Source organism: Candoia aspera, chromosome 8, assembly GCF_035149785.1.
Source record: "Candoia aspera isolate rCanAsp1 chromosome 8, rCanAsp1.hap2, whole genome shotgun sequence".
NCBI classification, from domain to species: Eukaryota; Metazoa; Chordata; class Lepidosauria; order Squamata; family Boidae; genus Candoia; species Candoia aspera.
This window is the reverse complement of record NC_086160.1, coordinates 72,388,203-72,413,435: the sequence shown is the minus strand read 5'-3', so window position 1 is coordinate 72,413,435 and position 25,233 is coordinate 72,388,203. Positions and strand designations below refer to the sequence as shown.

Sequence of the window (25,233 nt, the reverse complement as noted above, 5' to 3'; positions counted from 1 at the left end):
AAAACTCCACATGTGGGTTGTGCGTGCGACACACATAAGAAACAGAGCTTCAATTGCACTGCCTTGATTTTTTTGAACATGGCCTACCGACACCTCTGGAGCCACAACTGATTACATCCCACTCTTAGATTGGTTGCGCTCGTGACACCTTCACCATCCTTTCTTTTTCTTCATTGCCCTCTCTTCCTCCCCCTCCCCTCCATTTCTTCTTTGTTTTTGTTATTTTTAAAGCTTTTCTTTAAATAAATAGAGAAGAAGTAGAGCAGGAGAACGTGTGGGGGGCAGGGGTGGAATAATGACATATCTTTGGGAAAAGGAAAAAGTTTCCAGCTTAGGATGAAACAGTCTCAAAGATGAATAGATGAAGACCGTTCTTGGGTGTCCCTAGATGCCAACTGTATTTTCAAAGTCCTTCTTGAGTCGTGGAATATTTACATGGATGGCTGATACAAGGGTTCCTTTGTGGCATCGTCCAGTAGGCCGAGTTCAAGAAAAGGGCAGATAATGAGGTAGCAAAAACAGCCTCATTTACAGCATGTGGGGGAAGAAAGAGCTAGGGATTTGGTCTGTCTGTCTGTCTGCCTGTCTTTGGACCATCAGGAGTTATTTTCTTCAGCCCTAATGCCATTGAGGAGATACTCGAAGATTGCATGCGTCTGGTGAAGTGAGCTATAGTTCACAAAAACGTAATGCCTTTTGTTAAAATCGGTTAGTCTGAAAAGGTGGTTACCAGACTCTGATTTTTTTTTGTCTAAAATCAAAATGGTAAAGTTACAGATTCCCACTGCCTTTGTTTTGCAATCTGAAATACTTTGAACTTCGTACATTTCAATCTTCCTATTTTACAGGTATATGTCTGTGTGTGTGTGTGTGTGTGTGCATGTGTGTATGTGTGTTCGTGTGTTTTGGTCCTGGCTCTCTCTTCCCATGTTCACAACCTCTTTTATTTGCCCCATTTACCTCTGAAATAATTTCATTTAATAACAAACTAAAATAAAACAATGAACATAAATTATTTTTATATTCACTGCCTTCAGGTTATCTTTACGCACTTCTTTGCCTAAGTCACATTTTCGGGGAAAAGATCCCTAATACTATGCATTTTATAAATTGCTTCTGCCAATACACAGGTTTTACGCACCCGTTTTCAAATGTATTTCTTTTTTATTGATTTGATACAATATCCTGCAAAAATCCCAAATACCTAAGTATAACTGTGTTTGTGTATTGACTTGGAAAATATTGATTCGGTAAATCTGCATTAAAATGCAAATGGTACACTTTTACCCTCATTCCTAATCAAAAGGCAGTTTTTACATGATTGTACCTCTTTCTGCATCAAAGTTTTTTTTTCCCGTCAGAAAAAAATTAATTCAGTCACACACCATCACATCATTTTTTCTTGCAGTTTTTTTTATTAAAACCTCTACAAACACCAGTAGTATAATCTATAACTAAGCTAAAGATGTTAAAAGCTGCTACAAAGTGTTTCTCCAGTTTGATCCACATTCCAAGTTAAACTGGAATTCACAAGGAGGGGAATGCAGAGAAGCCTAAATCCAGATAATCCAGGAAAATCTATTCCTATCTAAATGAAAGTGCTCAAATCAATTCTGATTTGGACTCCACTCCTTTTGCAGAACTATGCATAGACTAATTTTATCAGATGCATTTCAGTTTTTGATCTTCAAAGATGCAGGCAAAATGGTTGGCATCATTTTCCCTAGTGTGTGCTTGACACTCTCTTTTCTGAATTCAATCCTAGTCATCATTAACAGATCATTGTAGGAAAGAGGAATGCCATCTGCTGTAAAGCAAATAAGAAATCTTCCCTTGATCCCTCTTGACTGGGGATCTACAAGGCCAAGTTTGAATAGACTGTGCCTAGCCCTTGTGGTCAATTGGGAAAGTTCAGGGTATCATCTGAAATGCTTAGGTTTCAAAAGGTTATCTAGGATCTGTTTTAGGATGGCTTCAAGATAGAAATGCAACAATTGCTATATTTCAGCTGGAAGAAGGGGAAGGCACTGATGTGAATGCTTTCTATGCAGTAACAGATAGGATCAGGGTTCATGCACAGATTGGACGGGAAAGGCACCATTTGGCTGTGATCCTTCTCTTACTTGAAAGAGCAAGTGAAAGAAGGAAGTTCCAGAGGTCATGTGGAAATATGGATATTAACAGAAATATGAAATATTAACTGAAATATGAAATATACAGAAATAAGTATATAAACAGAGAGCAAGGCCCGCTCCCTCTTTGCACTGAAGATGTTGCCTAGCCTGGCAGTGAAACATCTACAAGCAAACAACAGAGAGCACCAAGAACTCCACAGTTCAACCCTGAACTACAAATATTCTCTTCAGTTGAAATATGGATATTTTGAATAAATGGTAAGGAGCAAGTCAAAGTATTATTTGTTTATTTATGAATGTATTAATGGCTTCAGGCACGGTGACACTATGTGGTGTACAAAATCTACAGCCAACAGCCAATGCAACAGTAACATCAACAACAACAATCTGTTCACAAATTTGAAGAATGGTGAGAACATTATTGGATTATTTACCCACACATATCCACATCCCCATACATGTGCGCACACTCCCACACTTATACCAAAAGAGAATTGTTACATATCCCCCCCCCACCCGCCAAATTAAAGAGGTTCCTGTACAGATGCCTGTTTTGGTTGGATTCCTCTTTCAATGTGTTTTTGCAGGATGTTTCCTCATCTGTATTCTGCCTGGGATTTATCAACCACCAGACTTCAACCTTTTAATGTTTGTTTTAGTGTTTGTGCATTCCATTTAAATTTGTATCACAACATGAGCTTCCCTCCCTCCCCTCCAATACACTTGTTTCTGTGGTGATTGCAATGAATAAATGCTCGTCAATATATTATTCCCCTAGACATTGAAAGTGAAATTGTGAAGTTCAACAACGGGATAATGCAAATCAAATAGTTCCCATAATGCAAATAAGGTAACTAACTTAGGATGGCCGTCACAATCATGCCATGCTAATGAGGCTCCCAAAGGCCTCCTGGTAGACTTGCATTGGCTGGGAGAAGTTGATATCCATCAAAAATTCCTAGATTCTTATCGCATTTTAAAATGGAAGGCTGGACCTAGGTGGTTGCATTTCCTTCCATTTGCCTTAGTTAAATCATAGAATCCTAGGATTGGATGGTTCCTTGGCGGTCTCCTAGTCCAACCCCCCTGCCCAGTGCAGGAATCTTCCTCCCAGCTTGGTCAAATAGCTGTGCAATCTTTTCTGGAAACCCTCCAGCGATGGAGCACCCATGACTTCAGGAGGCAGGCTGTTCCACTGCTTAAAGGCTCTCGCAGTCAGGAAATCCCTCCTTCCGTTGAGTTTGGACCTCCCTCTGCAAAACTTTCACCTACTAGTTCTTGGCTTACTGTTGGGTAGTATAGAAAATAAATTCATACCCTCGCCTGTGACATCCCTTCATGTGTTGGAAGACAGCAATCATGTCTTCTCTTAGCCTTCTCTTCTCTAGGCTAAACATATTCTATTAACTGCTTGTGGTAGGATTCAGCCTCCAAGCCTCTCACCATCTCTGTTGTTGTTCTCTGCACTCTTTCTAGTTCTACTTCCTCAGCATCCTTGTATCGAGATAACCAAAACTGGACACAGTATTCAGGTGTTGTCTGAGCACAGCAGGTACTGAAACTTGCCACGATCTTCACACTATAGCTCTGTTGATGCAGCCCAAGATTGTGTTGGGTCTTCCGGCAGCTGCAGCACACCGCTGGCTCATGCTTCATGTGTGTTTACCAGGATACCCATACTCTTCTCACAAGGTACTGCTGCTGTGCCAGGTACCACGTATTTTGTACACGTGCATATCTTTTTTTTTTTCCTGCCTAAGTGCAGAACCTTAAATTTTTCACCATTGAACAATATTCTGTTGGATAGGGGCCAGTGTTCAAGTCTATCAAGATCCTTTTGAACCTTGAGCCTGAGGGGTTAGTAATCCCCCAGGGTATAATTTAATTATTAAGCAATTTAATAATTAGTTGAATTATTAAATGGATCCTGATTAGAGTTTTCTTATGAGTGAGCTCTCTGTGCAGTGGACTCCCACATGACTTCTTATTTAGGCTTAGCGTTACAGAAGCTTTTAGATTTCTTTCTTTCATCTATAAAATGCACAGGAGTTTTTCTTGGGAATTAATTTGATAGATTTGCAACACATGAGCCAAATGTGGCTCTGTCCAAGTAGAACTTCTGTTTAAGGCTAGAGGTTGAGAATGAAGATACAGAGCCTGCTATTTTATTTCTTTTTGTTTGTTTGTTTAATTACTGACATTTCTATGATGTTTCATTCCAAACAGCTCTAAGAAGCAGAAACAGAAACAGAGATTAAAAACAACAGAATAGAAAACTGTGTAAATCATAATGGTGTAATCCAACAGGGGCAGGGCCCATACTTATCATCCCTAAAATGCCTTCTCCCAGAGCCAGGTTTTCACCTCTTTGTAGAAGCTCAACAGGGAAGTGGTGGTCCACAAATAACAGGGGCAGGTTTTTCTACAGGAGGGGCACCACCATTAAGAAGGGCCTTTGGAAATCCCAAATGAAGTCCCAGCAGATGCAATTCTGAGTACAGATGATACACACACTGGCTAATTTACTGGAGTGAGTCTAGTATATCTCAATTGCTCGGTAGGACTTCCATTATAACTGGAGTTACCTTTGTTTTGTTAATGAATATATCATTGACAAGGCTATATCTCAGTACTATTAATAGCAAAATTATCCTTTTAGCTGCTAATCACCATTTGTTTTAATGCTGGTGTCAAAAATAGGGCTGTGAAAATGCAGATGACCACCAGTTGGCAGCAAATCTAGATTTCTGTAGCCCAGATACAGTAGTCCAGCAGTTAAGGACAACTGAACCAAACCAAACCAAACCTGCTATGATAACATTTGTACTAAATAGAAGTAAATGTTGGACATCCACCGGCCTGTTTAGAATGGGTACTGAAATCGTTTGAGTGAGAGCTACAGATTAGTTTGCTGTTGGGAGATTGGGAAATGCTGTAAATCAGAGAGTTTATTTACTTATTTATTTTTAATTGTGATGTTTCAGTTGGGAGACAACTTAATCTTAAAAGAGAAAGAAAATTGCTAAGTACTGTATAGAAGTGTTTTATTAACATTTTTAATATGTGGTTTATTAGCGAGTCAGATTGTTGATGCTAGAATACAGATGTACTCAGATTTCCTCCAGAGGACAATTTTGCTCCTGTTCTGTTGGTTATGGATCTGAATCAGAGATATGGCAGTTGATGAAAAGACAATGCCTTCAAGGGAAAAACAATGTGTGGTTCAAAGTTCAGCTTGCAATTAAGGCAACGAGGTGGCTTTGGGTACCTTGTTCTCTTCACACCTCATTTGGCTGATACGGTAAGGATGTGGATGAAATCTGCCACTGGTTTCTTTCCCAATGCCATGGAATGATTCATCCAAAAGGGATCAATGGCAGCATAGATGGGCACTTCCTTTGCAGACAGTGCTAGTTTTGATCTTAATACGTGTCCCAGGCCCCAAATCATGCCTGTGCTTTAGGAATCTGAATGCAAAGATGGATGTACTTACTCATTTAAAATGTATAGCTCACTGTATTTCAAAGGATTTCAGGATGGAGTGTGATACAAACCATACATTATCCTTAAAGAGTGGCTTAGAATAAAATAATAACATTATGTCTCCAGAGCCATACTGTTTCTAACTGAAGTCACAAAACCCCATATGGAACGTGACAGGAAGAGAAAGTTTGGTGTAAGTATTAAGGTATTAGAAATCAGGAGACTGTGATTTCTACTGTGCCCTTAGGTGAGGAAGCCAGCTTTATTGTGGGATCATCTTTCCTGGCCAATAAGTTGCTCTTCCTGCAAAAGAGAAGTGGCAGTGTTTAAGTACCTTTTTGCAAATAAGTCTTTCCTACATGTATAGTTAGGTTCAAGGCCATCTTTTCTTTCACTATAATTCTTAGGACACATCACTGACTTTTAGCTTAACAGGACTCTCTGAGCATAAATGGATGATTTTATTCTGAGCTATTTTCAAAAACCCCAGGATAAAAATAAGACAAATAAGTAATAGTCAAGAAAAGATTCTGGTATCTTTCTGTTGGTTCCCCATAATTCAACATGTCATTCAGAGTGTTTCAGTTAAATACTTACTGTAAATAATTGTAGCTATGACTTTTTCTATCCCTGTGTATCAGGGACTTCACCCTTCAAGCATAGCCCTCCTAGTTGGTGTCATATCCACATTTCATATAGGAGATGCTGATGGATAGCAATTCAGATCGGAGGACACCGCTGAAATTCTCACTTGCAAGTTTTTAAAGGCCATCCACATCAGAGCTTCCAGTGTTAAATTGCTTCCCCCCCATTTTTTTTTTATCAGTGAATTTCCCCTCCCTATATTCTTTTTAAAACTGTTGAGAGCTAGAACTCAGTGTTTGTCAAGCTACTGTCTTCACCTTTCTTCCTGAGTAACCATTAAAGCATTAAGGAGATCAGAATTATTCCAATGAAGTAGACATGAAGAGCTTAATTGGATCAGCTTTTTCTCTACCAATGTAATACATGCATACATATTTCTTGTCAGAGTCTTTACTGAGAAAACTATTTGAGGTCTTCTGTTTTTATACTATGCAGCTACACAGCTTGTGAACTTCTGTGGGGGGGGGGCAGAGCAGAACAGAACAACTTGTCTTGAAAAATGAGCACAGAGGACTGTAATATGTAAACAAGAGGGACTGTGTGCTTAGTCACTAATAACATCAGTCAAGCATAATTTAATGTCATGCCATCTTCATTAAAAAGGGGTGGGGGGAACTTGGCAGATACACTGAGCTATTTACTAACCTCTTTGCCACTGAAATAGCCTTTTACTGATGATCTTGAGAAGACCATAACGAAAAAAGAATGGATCTGGGGATACATTTCTGCCTTTCCCAACCTAGTGATGTTGAGGTGTGATTTTGAGGACAGCTTCACAAACACTATCTGGTGATCACCCCATTGGGGAAGCTAATTTACTTTGTCAAAAGCTGCTGGAAAGTCCAAAAGAATCAATGCAATCATTCTTCTCCAGTCTGGTTCTTGGCACAGACTAACCATCAGAACTACTACAGCAATTTCAGTTTTGAAAGCAACCCTGAATCTGAATGAACATGAATCAGGGGGTCTCATCCATGATTCCTTACTTAAACTTTAAAAATTGCCTGAAATTGTTGTCTTAGAAATGAGGCAGCAATTACTCCTTGTAGGGGCAGATGAAGATAGAAGACTTGGGGTTCAGTAATGCTCAACTTAAAGCCACTGAATGCTTTATAAATATTTTTTTAAAGAAAGCAATATAAATGGATGGATGGATGGGAAGCAGCTTTATGGAACCTAAATTCTTATCTGGTTTTGGATTAAAGTCAACACCAGGTAGTCTCTTGTTTTGAAGGTTTTCAGTTGGAAAAACTGTTGTGAAGGCAAAAGCACATTCCCTGGATGGATGTTTAATGTCCATTGCTTCGAAAGGAGATTACTTTAAAAGACTTGGTTTTGTGCAAATGCAAAGAACATTTTAAGCAGTACAAAACAAATATAAGGAGGCAACAGAGGATAAAACAAAATAAAAGAGAGAGAGAGAGAGAGAAAGAGAGGATTAATGACAGGAAAATCAATAATAAGCAAAAGTTGTCTAAAGAGAGGCAGTTTCTCCACTGGATAATAAGTATATTAAAAAAAAACAATAAAAGAGGATAAGGAATTGCAGAGAAATTAAATTAATTTTGGTTCTTTTCTCACTGCAATAGATATGGGCAGACAGATATTTCTAAACTAATATTTTTAGAAATGATGCCCAGATGATGGAGGCAAGTAGTGGTGATAAGAGAAATGTAAATGATAAATTGAAAATGGATCATGAGGTGCAGACAGCATCCATTCAGTGCTGCTTCCAAAACTCAGGTCTGAAAGTATTTTTTCTTTTGACCAAGGTCTTCCAGAATCAGCTTCTACATCTAAATATTAGGAAGAAGTCAGTATAAAGCCATTCTTTACCTTGGCAGAGATAAGTCCTTTTCCACTAAGTTTTGAAAGTATCAGAAGTAGGAAGATATAAAACTTTTTGAGAAATCTCCCTCCTCCCCCAGCAGAAAAGTCTTCCTATGGGTCAATAACTGGTTAAGCAACTGGGGGAAAAAAAAAAAGGAAACATGACAGTTTTTTCCTTCAAATGAGGCATGTAAATATTCCTCATTTTGGGGTCGGGTGTAGGCATTGATGTCCATAAATTTTATTTAATTAAGGCCGAGCAAGGCAGCAGCCAAGTGTGTTGGCTGAGATCAAATTATTTAAGATTAAAACAAACCAAACCATGACACTGAAGAGCTCTAAAAGCATACCATTGTATCGGATGAATGGGCATTGAAGTGTTAACCACAGCTCATTGTAAAAGGATTCTTTGATGTGAATGCATATGAGAGAATGAGACAGACATTCTGCAATTCATGCGTGCATCCATTATAAAGGCAGGGTTTTTCTCCCTTTCAGAAATAATGTTGTCATTTAAAAAATCAAAACAGTGTAATCCATTGACCAAGAGATTTTTTTTTTTTTTTAAAAGCAAGCTTTCTGACCGTCATGCAGGCTAATATTATCCTCAAGCTGCAGATAGAGGGGACAGCTAAGACCAGAGGGAAAGCCAGCTTCCAAGGCCTGATGCTTGTCACTGTGTTTCATGATTCAGTTGTCATTTGGACTAAAGCTCTCCTGAATTACAGTATTTTTGTTGTTGTTGTTGTTGTTGTTTAAATTAAGGAAAAGCTGTATTAATAGGTGGGGGATGAAAGTGTAGATTTGGAATACTGAAAAGAATCTTCTGGAAGGGCACACAAATGTTTCTTGTTATGCGCCAGAGCTATCCATAACACGGTGTACCCTCTCTTTGTTCCTCTGTTCTTTTTACAAAAGCGTAAACAATCAGGGATCACTTGGAGAATGATATGACATTATGTCATTATCCACCCAAGAATACTGATGCTGCCTGACTAGGATACAAAAAATGCAGAAATATGGGTGAAAGAATTATGGGGGAAAAGAAAAATTAGCAAGGGCACACATTTTCCCTTCTGTAGTGCAATATCACATGGAACAGAAGCAGTATGGCCTATTTTTTTTTCTGCTGAACACCAATGTTTGGGCCCCTCTTTGCAAGTTCCATGAAGAAACACTGAAATCAATGGCTGTTTTGGATCAACATTGGTCCTGAATCCTGAAATACACCAACCCTCTCAGTATGGTAAATATGATTATTCTTAAGTCCTGTGTAAGACATTCATTCTTTGGACACAAATATCTTTCTCTCTTTCTTGCTCATTTGTGGTGGGACTGAAATTTTGTTTGTTTGCATTTTAACACAAATTAACATAAGTATGATCTCCTGAAACATATGGATCTGAAGATCTTTCGTATTTCTCAAGATTTTGTGGTGTAGTGCTTTTACTTAATGTTCTTTCACTTTTCTGGGATGCGTGGGATAGGCTGATGAATACACCAGGCTGTCCTTCTCCTTTTGATATTTTGCTTTTTTTTTTTTTTTTAGATTTCAAAGAAATGTCAAGAGCAGTTATGGGTAACCAATATTAGAAAATGTGAATGGTTAAAAAAAAGTCTAAGTGGGAAAGAAAAGGAGAAAGTGTGCTGCTGAATACCACAAATGACATGATGATCTTAATGCATCTTCAGATCAGATGCAAGCACATTAAGAGAAAATCATGTTCTAGGTTCAACGGAGTTTCTTTCACCCACCTGTCCAATTCCTGTCTTGCCACAGAACTCTAGTAATTCATTATTTCTCACAACTGTGTTTTTTTCTTCCCTAGGCAGTTTTTTAAGCTCAGACTTCACTACCTCTCTCCTGCCAACCTAGCAGTTCGAAAACATGCAAATGTGAGTAGATTAATAGGTACCGCTTTGGCGGGCAGGTAACGGCGTCCGTTTAGTCATGCCGGCCACATGACCCGGAAGTGTCTACGGACAAACGCCGGCTCTTTGGCTTTGAAACGGAGATGATCACCGCCCCCTGGAGTCCGACACGGCTGGACTTAATGTCAAGGGAAACCTTTACCTTTACCTCACTACCTCTACTACTGCTATTCCCCCTCCTCCTCCTCCTCCCTACCAATCCTTATTTGAAGCATTGAAGCATTAAGCTTTAAATAGCCACAGCCTTTCGAAGGAAGGTATGTAGACAGATGGATGGATAGAAACAGGATACATAAACAGTAGATCTATACCTACATATAAGATTTGCTTACCCTGCGCTTCAGCTTATGAAAAGATAGAATGAACATGTAATCAAGAAAAACCAGAAATATGAGATAAGGATCTTTGAGGAGTACTGATAACTAATATGTGGTAATAATTCCTGCTACTCCTAATTAGGTTTTTGTTCTAAATAGTAGTAGTAGTATTTCTAGTGGTAGTAGTAGTTCTCTGTTGTTGTTGTGTGATTACTTCAAAAAGCTCATCCTAAAATGATTGAGCCCAAGGCCTGCTAATACAAAGGGAGATCTGTTGCTCTTATCTTGTTTCCTAGGGTTTTATCCTCCCCCCTATCCCGTCCAAGAGAAATAGCTAGTTTTAAATCATACAGAAAATATGAAAATAAAGACAGATATCAGATGTTCGTCTAAGTCGTCTAAAAGGACAGGAAGGGTCAAGCTCAAGTGTAACCAAGCAAGATAGTTCTCTTCTATCTTGACTTGCAAAGAAAATCTGAAAACTCCTTGCAATGGCTATCTTTATGTCAGGGTCTTCTATTATTATTGTTTGAATTTGCCTTTTAATGCTTTGTTGAGGTGCCATGTTTTGAAACGGTCATAATATAAAGAAGTTAGGAAACCCCACTGTCTTTGGTTATCAACAGCAAACTGTTGAGAAACATCCTTAGGGATGTTGTCATCTGTACTAATTGAAATGCACCATTGGTTGGTTTTGTTGAGGAGGACAAATAAAGTTTGAGAAAGTATCTCAATTCATTTTTTCTAAGTTAAAGGTGGGGGTGGGGGTAAGAAAGGTAGCTCCTTATGAACTGTTTAGTTGCCAGGGATTGACCACAGAAACCTCTGGAAACTGTAGTTAAGTGACAATATTGAAACTTCCCCAAGAAAACCTTAGTGGCCAGAGTTCCCACGAAAAAACTGGGGTAGGTCAGCTGAGGTAAGACTGAGCCTTCATACCAACATAGCCAAACAAGATTCCTATCTTTTCTGAGAACGCTTTATCCTTAGCACATCCTGCCTGTTGCAGCCTGCAGTGATTGTACCGTTACCTTTCCATGCCCCTATGCAAATATTCAACCTTTTACTTGGCTCCTATCCCATCAAATGCACAGTGATCCCTCAATTTAGCATCCCCGAGCTGTGAGTTAGCCTTTTCTCTCTCGCTGAATGTATACATTCACTTAGCACCCCTCCTTGTATCTTCCATGTCTCCTCTTAAATTAATGTATATCCCTGCTGTCTACTCTCTGAATGATTGCTTATTGGAAAGGCATTTAATAGAAGTAGTGCTTTCTTCAGAATCTTTGTCTTAGCATAGGAAGGCAGGCAAGAAGAAACACACCGTTGTGGCATTCCTGGAACTGAACAGCCCTTCCTGAGGACCTTTGCTTGCACAACCAACCATAGAACCTCTGGATTGATCCCTTTCCCTGACCACTGGGGCCTTCTGCTTGATTTATTAGATCATTATTCCCACTCATGAAATGCAAACACAGAGTTGCCCATTGCAGTAGTTCTCTAAAACTGGTGGTGTGCATAAGTTGTATGTGCAAGCACACTTTAGTACTGAAGAGTGGGTGGTGTAAGGATTGGCTGTAGACTAAGAAGCCTTCTCAGAAAAAACTCCAGGAAAAGCTCTTGCTCTCGCTCAAGGTGCAGCGTAAATGCAGTAGCGTTCTTTCAGGTCAGAGGCAGCCACCTGGAAGAAAAGTTCAGCTGGCCGCAGTCTTCCTTTGGGCTACAAAAAATGAGGCTACCCCTTTGTGTCTGCAATCTTAAATCATTTCTTGTGCTAACTTTCATGGGAGTGGAAACTTCCTGCGAAGTAGCAGCTTCCCCCTCTCCCTGGAAGGAAGAGCTGCCACAGAGGCACAACTAACAATGCCAGAAATATTACCTGGCATATAAGCGGGCTGCTTCTTTACTTATCCCACCCACTGAGATTGTGTATGCATGTCCTCTTTTTCATTTGGTTGTATTTTTATTTTATCCATCTTCCATCAGTCTGGGGGAAGCAGTCAAAACAACTTCGAAATGTACTTGTTCCTTTCAGGGAAATTGTACCAGAACTCATATGGGCTGGAAAGCAAGTTACTTTTCAGAACTGTATTAATAACACATTGTAGGGCTCCAGGCTGAGATGCAAGAAGCAAAGGAATGAATTCATCACACACACACACACACTCACACACTCACACACAGCTAGATTTAATGGAGAGCAAAGTCATTTTGCCTGTGCAAAAAATGAACATCTCGCACCTGCTTTATGTACAAATGCAAATTCTTTCAGAGTAACTTTATTTTAACTGGTGCACACTGCAAAGTTACACCAAAGCTGTCCAGTTCCAAACAGCCACATCTCTAAAAGCTGGTGAAAATGGCTTTCTACCAGCAGTTCATTCACCTAGCAGCTGGAGACCATAAGATATCGCTCTGCAGTCCATTAGATAAGCTAGATTCTGGAGAGAAGATTCATTGAGAGCCTTCTTGGATAAGATGCCCCTGTTGTGAAAGCTGCCTCCAAGAAGGGACCACTAGGACTCACATTAGAGTCTTCTGAGCAACAGGCAAAGATATTCTCCTCCTCCGCTACTTATAGTTTGGACATACTTTGTTATCTCCTTTTTGTCTTGATTATTTCTTGACGGACTGCTCCTTTATTTGCTTTGAGGGAGCGTACAATGCTTTTTTGTAAACTTTGGATGTGTTCAGTGGCTTTGTGATCTCTCTAGGGGTCTTTAGTTCTTAGATGAATTAGCAATGTAATTAATTGATAGATAGATAGATAAATACATAAATAAGTAAATAAATATGTCACTAAGGGAGCTGAGAAGTAGAAACCTGGATCTCTGGAGCATTATGAGAGCTCTGTTACTCCCACAGTAATCAAGAAAGGTTGCCGTGGGAAATCAGACTGACACGATTCCTTCCTGGTGCCATGGGGGGGATGCGTATCTATGTATATCCCTCAGAAATAAGAGAGAGGTATTATGCCCCCACTATTCCAGCAGGAGGCTGCCCGTGACTGCGCTACAAAACAGCAAAGCCATTAGTGAAATGTAGTGTACTGGAAGAAGCATGCTTAGCCAGAGCTGGGGCTTTGCAGAGAAAAATGTGTCGTCTCTGAGCACCAGAGCTCGGTTGATCAGTTGATGGGGCTCAGTAGGTGTTTTGAAGGTGCTGCAAGAGTGGCTGTTTGTCAGAGAAGACAAAGCCAATCTTTGGGCAGGGATAAGGAGGCCTTGGTTGCCTTTGGGGGGTGGGGGGTGGGGAGGATGGAATGGGCCAGGGATGAGAAGGGAAGTCTATCTCAGTCCATACCTCTTCTGGGTTCCAGCAGGTGTCATTTCGAATCGTCTGCTTCCTAGGAGCATTTGCTTCAAAGCAATGACATTTTAAGTTAATTACATGGAAGATAATTCCATGGCATTTGCTTCTGCCATCCTTGAAATACAGCCCTGTCTGTCTGTCTGTCTGTCTGTGTTACCAAATCTTTCCCCATCCTTTTCATCCACACAGGAAGATGTTGAGCGGCACCTGTGTCTTTCCTGCTTGTTGTTGTTCAAAAGAGAGCAGCCGTAAGAAGTGCAGGCTCGCAGAACGGTTTAAAAGATCATTTGCTGGCTTGGCCATAAACAGGGCAACAGGTTCAAAATTCAGGGCAAGGGAGGCAGCATCCCACAGACCTCTTCTGAAGGGGGCAGGAAGAACACAATGAAATGGGTTTGATGATGACCGGGCTCGTTGTTTTTCTACTTAATTGTGCTAACATTTAGGAGGACATCTAAATTGTGTTTTGTTTGGTTTTGGTTTTTTATTATTATTATTATTATTATCATTATTATTATTATTATTATTATTTTTAAGCATGTTGATTAGCCAGGCATTAGCCTAGCAATTAGAAGTCATGATCCAGGGGTCTACAATCATTTTTTTCTGGTGACAAGCTAAGCGCAATCACAGCTAGATGCTAACTGTCCTGTGGTCAGAGGTAGCCTGCTGGATTAGATTGGCTCTTTCCTTCCTCAGTGACACAAAGAGAGTTTTCCCCAGTGTAAATGGGTTCGTGGCTGCCTCTAAGTCTTGCACCAATGCTCTGTAGGCCACGGAGTTTAAAACTGTGTGCCTCTGCGATGTGTGTATGTGGGTGGGAGTGGGTGGGTGGGTATAAAATCTGGAACTGAAGAACAGGGGGCACCAGAGGAAGACAGGGAGCTACCTCCCTCCCCCCCCAATCACCAATGGTGATGTTTTGATGAGGATCATTTTCTTTTTTAATGCAAGCTGAGAACACAAGAGAAAGGCTGGTGGGGGGGCGGTCCTGAAGGAACTTTGGGGAAGACCTGCTCCCAAGTCATCTGCCTTTCGACAAAGTGGCAAAGCTGTGGGAGGTGCAAGTTAGAGTGAATCCCACAAAGCACAGAATGATATATTACATAGCAGATTGAGATCAAAACACAGTTTTCAGTATTGTGCCTTTAAATTCAACAGTAATGTGGTAAACCAGCCCCAGAACCTCAAGCAAGCCATTGCTTTCGTTTAAGTTTGTGCTTCGGTAGAGCTCATTTTGGAGCCAAGATTTTGCAGGTTTCCTCTGTATGGGTGAGAGGAATTAAATCCACGCTCCCACCCTGATAGAGGTTAAGGATTCAGATAGTGTACTACAACCTGTAAAAATTGTAAATGCTATTTTGCTTTTATTTTTAAACATATTTTGTTGTAGTTTTACAAAAAAAAATCAGTAATTGTTACATTTTTTACACTTTCTTTTCTGATTATTGACAGACCTTTATAGAGAGCTGTTATATGAAATATTTCTTTCAGAAAGTTGAACATCTGGAAGGTTTTTAGCCACAATAAAGCTAACATCCTGTCTTTTTGGACAGCTCCTTATTAAAAAAAAAAAAAACCAACATTTTTTTCAGCACACAGGGCCCCGGTAAGTCAGGTCAACCTTATTGAATTGTCTTTTTATTTGCTGACTGCTATTTGGTTGCACACCAAGTGAAATCCCCCACTGGAAAAGAATTTAAAATCACACCTCACATTCCCTTGCTGGCTGCTGGTGGCACGTACAGGATCCATATTCATTTATGATCACCAGAGCTCCTTCAAGGTGGTTGGGTTTATAATCAACATAATACTCCTGGGCTGACATGGCAGCCATTTGATGCATAGTCTGTTTTTGTTTCTGCTTTCTACGCTGGGTCACAAAGCACTGCCTCAGTTGCCTAAGGCTGACTGGGAAACATTTCCATGAAACATACAGTATCAAAACCACAATGAGGAAAGAGAAGATGAGGGCCATGGTCCCAGTAACCACCTTGTGAATGTGAACAGCATTCTCTGTGTTCTCACTGGGAAGAGTGACCGTCACAGTGTTGGTTGTTCTATCTCCTTCCATATCCTGCATGTCATAGTTGAGAGTCGAAGGGACGTGGCTGGCTGTCAGGTCACTGATATTGGCCACAGCAGAGAGAAGGTTCACATCAGTTGTCAGGTCTGTGGCATCTTCACATAAGTGAAAAGCGTAGACTGCATCTAAGACATCCTCGCCCTGTGCATATTCAGGGGTGGCACAGAGTAAGTTGCTGTCGTAGCGGCCTTTAAAATTGCTCAGCCAAGAGGCCAAAGCGCAAATGTTTCGGCCACAATCCCAGACATTTGCCGAGAGGCTGATGCTCATGAGGGACTTCCAGGAGCTGAGGATTCTTGGGTGAATGTAGGTGAGTCGGTTGGAATCCAGCTGAAGGGACTGGAGGTGAGGTACGCTTTCGAAAACGTGAGGTTCAATGTATTCTATCTCGTTGTTGGAGAGGTCCATTTTTTCCAATTTCCATATCCAGTCCAAGGAATTCACCACAATGGTGACTTTATTCCTCCGTAGGCAGAGAGAGTGCAAAGAGAGGAGCCTCGGGAAATGGGCCAAGTTCACCTTCACCAAGTCATTGTGCTCCAGGTGCAACTCGGTGAGTTTGAACAAGCCCGCAAAGGAGTTCCGAGCCAGGCTTTTCAACTGATTGTATCCTATGTCGAGAAACTTCAGGCTGCGGCAGTCTTGGAAGATTCGAACAGGCACAAACTTAATGGCATTGGACCGCATGTGCAACGTCGTTAGCTTGCGCAACCCATGGAACAGGTCTGGCTCCAAAGCCTGCAGGTTATTGTAGGATAAATCCACACTGCGCAAGTTTGGCATCGGCCGGAAAGTGGTGTTGGACAGTTGGGTGATTTTGTTGGAACTCAGAGTGAGTTCTTTAACTCGCCGCAGCTTTTGAAAGGCATTTCCCTCCACGGAGCAAAGGTGATTGTGATCCAGATAGAGCCACGTGAGTTGCGTTAACCCTGTGAACTGTCCATCACGCAGCTCGGAAAGGCTGTTGTACCGCAGTGACAAACCCATCACACTCGACAGGTTGTGCGGCATCTCTGTGAGATTCAGCGACTCGCAGTACAAAAGCCTGCCCTCACACCGACACAGCTGTGGACACCCAGTGTGCACGGCTGGAAGCATTTTGAAAAAAACACCGAGGGTACACAGGATCAATCCTGGGGGCTTCTTCAGCAGCCAGTTTAAACAGACACCAATAAGAAGGAAATCCATTAGCAAGAATATCCCCAAATGTGCTTGAGAAAGTCCATTGAATCTTTTACCAGTTAGTTTCCTTTCTCCGTAGAAATTCTACATCACACCATATGTAAACGAAAGGGCGAGGGGACAGGCACAGGCAAAAATAAGAGAGTCATTGGGCCAAATATTTGACTTTGTGGGATTTTAGGGAGCAGGTTGGCATAAAAGCAGCATGCAGCACAGCATTAAAGTTCAGAAGCATTCAAAAGGTACACGAGAATTTGTCCATTTTAGACGCCGCAGCAAAGACGGGAACAATTAAGGGAGGGGGGGAAAAACTCTCTCTTCACGAAAGAATGAAATTAAAAAGTGTCTTACCCACCCTTTTCCAGAGATTGACAACCTCCATTCAGCGGCTTCCTTTGTGTTTGACTTAATTATATGCAGGGCTAAAAAAGAGCTCTCTGTTGCTACAAATTCAGTTTCTTTCAGCTTTTTGCATGGCTGGCAGGCTCACAATGTCTACTTTGCTTCATCTCAAAGGGCGAGAGGCATGTCCAGCTATCTTTTTTGTTTTTCCTTATTTTTAAGCTGACTCCCAGGACCTTCAAGTTTCAGAAGTATGGGCATAAGGGTTGATCTTCCTTCCTTTCATTCTCTTCCTCTCCCTCTCTGTCCTCTTTCTCTGCAGTTAATACTGTGACGTGGGGAGGGAGAGGGGAGGGAAGGAAAAAAAAAACCAAAGAAAGAATGAAGCCCCTTCCAAAACTCTTAACAGCTCCCCAGGATCTGACAGTCTCTTTAGTGTCCGTCATTGGAGATGAGCGGCGACCACCTTTTTACTCCTCCGAGGCAGCTCACAATTTGTTCTCTGACCAGACAGGCTAAAAATGGCTTTATTTTCCATTCCTGGTTCTCTTTGCTTGTAAGAAGATGCTTAAGAGCAGAGGGAGGAAAGAGAGCGAGCGAGCGAGCGAGCGAGGGAGGCTTCCTCTCAGACAAGTAGGATGAAGCTACAGCATGCAGAGGCTTCTGGTGCTCGCTGAGTGTCGTAAGCTGTTCATGATCGTATGCCTGCGCCGTGCTTCACAGACACGGGCAAACGGAAAAAGGGGTGGGCATAAAACCAACATTTTAGTGAACCAGCAAAGGGAGATATGTTCACTGATGAAATGGCAGAGGCTTCAGCCCTGCTCGCTGTTACCCCAACATATGCACACATGCATTGCACACACAGATCAACAGCTGCAGCGGCAAGGAGGAAGCCGGGCAATTCCGTGCCCCTTTTTCCTCTTTGTCTCAAAGGTCTAAGTGCATCAGGCATGTTGGGATTCAGACGGAGGTGGGAGGATGCATCTTGTTTCCAGCATTCCAGGAGGACCACATCCATATTGTAATTCTGGGGTTCTGCTTGGCTACTTGAGATGAGATTTTGACTCTTGGTTTCATTTCACTTCTGACAGAGAAGTGTGTATGTTGTGCTCTCTCTTCGCTTCTCGATGGCTGTTTTTTCTTTTTGTTTTTTTTCCTTGCACAAATGAAAGATGCTTGTAAATACGACAGGGTTGATGTGGAAATGATTCCTGTTGGGTCCTCTTCCTCATTAAAAAAGGTGTTTAGCATATGCTGTTGCTAATGGCATCTTTGTGACAAAATTCGCAGTGATATATGCGGGAGCATACAATAGGGTTATTCAGGCATTTAGAACGCTGCGTTTATGAACCAGTCTCCCGTTTAGTTTATTGTGTGTGTGTGTGTGTTTCAGAGCATGCTGGCAACTATTGGCTTTAGAAGGGAAGGATCAGGCCTCCAAATTTCTAAGATGATGATGCTGCTTTGTTAAATGGACCAAGAAATGCTTGCCTACTAATTTTCAGCCATCATTAGGTATAGAAAAAGCCATTGTCGACCGACTGTTTCTGCATTCTTTAGTGACTTTGAGAACTGGTTCTGCTCTGCTGCCCAGGCTCTGCTATCCACTCCTTTGGCTATTTAGCAAACACACCTGAAATTGACCAGGCAATTTAAGTTTAAGCAAGCCTGAATGCTTGATCCCAAGGCGCTGTGCATATTACAGAATGCAGAATAGAACAGCCATATCAATTAATAAAAGCAGTGTTCCCCCGAGAGCTGTTCCATTGAGGAAAAGAGGATTGGGGGCATCTTGTCTCTAATGACATGCCGGCAGAAATCTTGATTTCATCTGAAATTAAGCAGTTTGGTTCAGGTGCCTCTGTTCAAAATCAGCAACCGCAGATGAGGGGAGTGAAGTAACTGTCAATTTCTACTGCAAGGACATGTTCCTAACACCTACCTTGGAAGATGTTTCAAAAGATGCAGCAAGGGCAGGATCCTGGAATAATTTGTTAAGTTCAGGGTTTGTTTGTTTCTCCCCAAATCTTTTTTTTTTTCCCCCGAGCTTTTAAACCTTTCCTTCACATGTCACACTTTAGCCATTGTAATGACTGGATCCCAAGCCAAGTCCCCTCTTCTCCCACTCTTTCCAAACGACTCCTTCCTCTTTCTTTTCACTTTGTGCTCTGGTCTCCCACACTGTTAGCCCTGCCCAGTAGTGGTAGTAGATGCAGATGAAAGGGCACCAGGGCAAAGCTGTTGAAGTGATTTATTTATTCCTAAGATACTCTCTGGAAGGGTCAGAGTAAGTTCAGGGTACCCAGGAAGGTGGTGTCAGCCATAGAGTTTTTAGTGGCAGGGATGCTGTAGACGTTCATAGGCTTTGGTGTGCCCCAGGAAAGATCTTAGGACATTCAGAAGATTTTCTTTGTCTTTGAAACATCAGAACTGGAAGCTCTGAGGCTCTGGGTTCGGGTGAGGATGAGAGAAGGAGAGAGACATTCAGAGAAACAAACAGTGATTAAACCGCAACAGATTCTTCAACGTGCTAAAGCATAAACCCCTGATTACAAACTGAGTTTGCACGTGGTGCTCAAGAACAAACCAATGTCCGATGCCTTCAGCTAGCATGGAATCAGTTATTCCATTGTAATAGCTTCTTTATCTCACTTCACCTTCTGATTATTTTATAAATAGGAGATGTCCAGCTGAGCCACAGAAGACAAAACTAACATTTGGTTCAAAAGTTAAGAATGTAGGAATCTGAGGTATTTCAGAGTGAAGACACTGTCCTTCTTGCTCACTATTGTCTCTATAGGCTAGCAGCACAGAAGTACATCTCTTCTTCACAATGCCCAACCAACTTTACTCTTTGGATTCAATCTTGCAGAAACAGTGGCGGGATTATTATCTTTTGCATAGCAGTCTGTTGCAAATTGCTCAAGAATTCCCAGAACGTCCAGTAGGTTTTACTAGTATCCATTCATTGAATTATACCTTTGATGTGAAATACTAAGCAAAGTTCAGAATTCTCTCTAAAGCAAAGATTATTTTTTTTTTAAAAAGAAATGTGTTAGCAGCAAGAAGGCAATTATAATAAATTTAGAATACTTTAATTACATAAATAGAGACTGTTATCTCAGGATGTATATGTATAACACATGATGTTCTAGGAGCTGCATGCTAATAAAGCCCCCAACAACAAAAATGCAAATCGTTAATTTGAGTGTAAGCTAAAATTAAATATAGTTCTCTCTTGTTAAACATAGCTCCATCTATCACGTTAAGAAATTACAATTTACAAGCTCCATTTGGAGGAGTTAGAAATTTTTATCTGCTCTCCTGAATTAGGAGATGGTCTGTTTGGGTAAAAAAAAATTCTAGGTACGTTTTCCCAAATATAGCACCCTGTAGAATTAGTGGGATTAGGCAATGTGGGCTGGAAACTGTAGTGATCATATCTCTAACTACTTTGGATGATCCAGGGAGATGAAAATTATGATGATCTGTGTTCGTGTAGAATCCAACTGTTGAGGAAAACTCTTGATGTGGAAGTTGATGTGGAAGTTGTACAGGGAAGTTCTGTACAAATATGGATAGGATTTTGTTCCATGTTTATTTCATGGTAACAGCATTTGTTAAAAACATAGCATCCTATCCTGCCCAGAGCAGGTACTTTCAGCTTCATTTGGTTAGCGAAGTACTAAGTTTCTATGATGTCAGCAGTAAAACAACCCCAGTATATAACTGTAAGAGCAAATCACACAATTGCTTACATTAATTCTTGCCTACTGTTGCATACACATGTACCCACATACTTATACCACATTCAGTCATATTCTCCCCCTCCTTGATTTCCCCCTCCCTCCATGGCAGAGCAGAGTAATTGTGTCGCACCACTGTTTTTATCACTTGACTTTCTTCAATCAATGTAATGGGGTGTGGGAATGACCTTCGGAGACAGGAGGAAGAGCCACAGCCTAGACAACTGTCTGATAAACAACATTTGAGTCTGAAGGAGGAGGAGAGGAGAGACCATCCCAAAGGATGCACTATGGAACACCCCACAGTGTTCAGGAGAGGGTACCGTGAGGGATGGGAGGGGTACTTTCAGACTTTCAAGCTTCTGTTAATGTAACGTTGCAATAAAGATAGAATTAGTACTCATGGTTGTGCTTCTCATCTGGATTACCTCGAGGGTCTAACCCTGTACCTGCTCAAGACCCAGTATGGCGTGTGTCCATCCTTCCCCAAACCTATCCAATGAATCACAGAACTCAAAGAGACATGGAGCTAGTTGTCTCCAACTAAAAATGTCCCTACATTTTTTAAAAGTTACTTGCTTGTAACAGTACTGCATAGTATCCCCATACTGGTCAAAGAACTGCATTTCTACTTTGTAATTTACCATATTGTCCCCTTGCACCAAAACAGGTGTTCTCTACTGGAAAGGTCCTCAGAGATAGTTCATATAAGTTGTTATTCTGTACTGAGAAAAACCATCTGTTTTCTTTTCCTTTTAGATTCAACATCTATAGTGGCGATTGGACATTGAGAATATGTATATGCACAAACATCTATCCATGTGTGTATGTGCTGTTGCAGTAAAATGTATATTTTCATCTAATTATTCTGGAAGTGACTTTGTTGTCTTTCTCGGTTTAAGCTGTCATCTGATACCTTGGGTTCCAGTGTTCTTCCCAGAGTGTTATGTCCACCCTATGATATTTCTATATATCTTTTGCACTCCTGTTATTTCAACCATATACATGAAATTCAGTTTTATTTGTTTAATGATGCATCAACATCCTGTCTTCATAAAAAATCAGTAGTCTTCAGATACTGTTTGTCTATTTCTTTCTTCAGAGCCAGCTTCCAGCAAAACCATTAAGTCCAGAAGGAAACTTCTTCGTTTAACTCAGTGTTTTTCAAACTTGGCAACCTTAAGATGTATGGACTTCAACTCCCAGAATTCCCCAGCCAGTATGCTGGCTGGGGAATTCTGGGAGTTGAAGTCCACACATCTTAAAGATGCCAAGTTTGAAAAACACTACTTAAACTTGAAGGGAAGAAATAGGGAGTTTTATCTACAATTCTTTCTTCTGTGCAGGTCTCAGAATTGAAGGACGTCTACCTACTTTTTTATTCGTTTTTGTTTTGTTTTGGGTTTTTAACAACTGGTTGGCAATTTCCTTCTTTCTCTTCTTTTTCCTGCTCTCATTTCCCCTGCCCCCCAGTCCTATAGGTGAGATGCAATACTTGAAAAGGCCCCCTTATCTTCTCACTGCACACCAGATGGTGGAAAAATCTAGAGCAGAGCTTCACCTCACAGATGCAATGCTTGAGCTTATGTTTGTGAAAAAAGGCCAATAAATCTGTTCCCAACCCTTTAGTAAAGGTAAAGGTTTCCCTTGACATTAAGTCCAGTCGTGTCTGACTCTAGGGGGTGGTGCTCATCTCCGTTTCAAAGCCGAAGAGCCGGCGTTTGTCCGTAGACACTTCCGTGGTCATGTGGCCAGCATGACTACACGGAACGCCGTTACCTGCCCGCCGAAGCGGTACCTATTGATCTACTCACATTTGCATATTTTCAAACTGCTAGGTTGGCAGGAGCTGGGACTAGCAGCGGGAGCTCACCCCGTCACGCGGATTCGAACCGCCGACCTTCCGATCGGCAAGCTCACCCGCCGCGCCACCCAACCCTTTAGGACTTCATAAATGAATGCCAGTATGTCTGAAGTGTGCCCCAAAACAAACCAGTCACTAACTTTGCAAGATACGCATTGGCTGAGGAACTTATGGGCCTCCAGGAGCTGCTGAATTACAACTCCCAGCATGCTTCAACTTTGTCCACAATAGCTGAGTCTGTTAGAAATTGTATTTCTACAGTATTGGAGGACTACAGGCTCCCCACCCCAATATAAACAGTCCCAGTTAGTGCAGGTACGCAAACAAGAGTTATCACATGGGCCGCAAAATCCCCATAGGATGCGTCTTCGAGTTTGTGCATATTGTCATATATCGTGATTGTGCCTGCACAAATTCTGCCATGTCAATACAAACAGAAAATCATATTAGCTTGTTTAAAAATAAAATAAAAAAAGACTTGTATGTATAAATAACAATTGATCTTTTGTTGCAGCGTAATAGATCACACACTGTTTGAACCTTAGTTCCTGAAGCAAAATATATCTAAGAGTTCTAAGCTCTACATAAAGGTCTGCAGTTTACCCAAGAGGTTTCTCTTTACCACACTGAAATAGCAAAAGAACAAGCAAAGGCATTAGACAGCTGGGATAGCTTACAGTGGTTTCAAATACAGTAACATATACAATTTGACATTAAAAGGAAATCTTGTTTTAACATCCTATATTAAAGCATTTTTCAAGCTTGGCAACTTTGAGATGTGTGGACTTCAACTCCCAGAATTCCCCAGCTAGCATGCTGGCTGGGGAATTCTGGGAGTTGAAGTCCACACATCTCAAAGTTGCCAAGCTTGAAAAATGCTGACCAATATGTTTACTTTTAGTACATTTATGCACTAAGGTTATGCAAGAATAGTCCAACCTACTTTGTGTTCAGATACTCAGTATGGACAGTAACTGAACCACTCCATGCCAGCCTGGGTAGTAGCTTGGCCAGACTGATTCCCAATTTTGGAAATTACCCCATCTTCCCACTGGCTAGCGTGCAAAAAAAAAAAAAAACTTAAGCATCTCGTGATGGTGCGTATTACTTTGTTTTCTTGTTTTTTATCAGAATGTTCCAAATTTGTGGGAGAGTTAGACCCAGATTAGGGGATGAAGCCCGCCAGATTTCAGAGAAAATGGTGTAAGAACATTTTGAGCTACGCTTTCTGAGTTATTGTAGAGAGTAAGGAAGATGGCCTTGACAGAGATATGTCCTGTAGGAGCTGTTGCCCAAGCAAAACGGGCTGAAGCATTTTTTTTTAAGTCCAGAACAATGAGATAATATTCAGAAGCAGCTCAGGCAGATGTCTCCCTGATTCACTGAACTGTGAGGAGGAGGAGATTCAGCACAGGCTCACAATATTCTGTTATTATAACCGATCTCAATTATAGGAGTTTTAGCTTCCTGTGGAGTTGATTGTCTGGTCTACCTCGTGGGGCTGGACCCATTGGTTTTATTGTTGTTGTTCCACCAGAGTAGGATGGGATTTACAAGGATGTTAGTCCTTCTTGAGAGCATGAGGGCTGCCAACTGCCATAGAAACCACTGCGGCTTCACTACATAATAACTTGCTTAATCACACTACAGGATTCCCAATAACTAGTTGCCAGCAGAATTTAACTAAGAACCACCTCCCCCTCCCAACCTGCCGGTTCTCAGTTTCTCTGCTGATTGCCTAATATTGTTACTATTCCTATGTGTTCATACCTCTCAATAAAGCTAAAATGGGATGGGGGCCAACGCAAGGAGTAGATAAATATAACCAGCATTATATTGTTGCAGTCATTTAACTTAAAACCAGACATGAAGTAATGAATGATCTGTGTGCAGGGATAAATAAACAAGAGAAGAGGGTTAATGTTTACACACACACGCACACTGATTGACTAACTGGCTGGCTGGCTGGCTCATTATGTGCCACCAAGTCGTGTTGACCACATTTTTTCCAGGACAATCTGTTCCCAGCTTGATCCTTTGTGCTTTCCATTGGTGCCCCCATCACCACTGTAACTGAGAGCATCCAGACTTGCTGCTGGTTGTCCTCTTCTTCTCTTTCCTTCCACCTTTCCCAACATAAAGCCTTTTCCAGAGAGTTGGGTCTTTGTGTGATGTGTCCAGAGTAGGATAATTTGAGCCTGGTCACTTGGGCCTTGAGTGAGAACTCTGGGTTGATTTGTTCAATGATCCATTGTTTTGTTTTGTTTCTCTCTCTTTCTTACACACACACACAAACATGGTATACCAAAGTCAGTCTCCATAGGCCAATCACAATATGTTTTATTAATTTTATGTT

General features: G+C 41.2%; 2 protein-coding genes across 3 annotated transcripts in view; one reads left to right on the top strand and one right to left on the bottom strand.

Moving 5' to 3' along the window:
- CTNNA2 (catenin alpha 2) overlaps nucleotides 1-25,233 on the top strand; it is a 586,207-nt gene that overhangs the window by 337,005 nt on the left and 223,969 nt on the right. The gene's annotated exons all lie outside the window — the stretch shown is intronic.
- On the bottom strand, nucleotides 15,170-17,946 carry LRRTM1 (leucine rich repeat transmembrane neuronal 1). Its single transcript, XM_063310472.1, has one exon. It carries the CDS (start codon nucleotides 16,926-16,928, stop codon nucleotides 15,360-15,362), a length of 1,569 nt encoding a protein of 522 aa, XP_063166542.1. The 5' UTR covers nucleotides 16,929-17,946; the 3' UTR covers nucleotides 15,170-15,359.

Excerpts from the sequence above, each read along its gene's own strand:
- LRRTM1 (XM_063310472.1), bottom strand. The coding sequence starts at position 16,928 with ATGGATTTCCTTCTTATTGGTGTCTGTTTAAACTGGCTGCTGAAGAAG.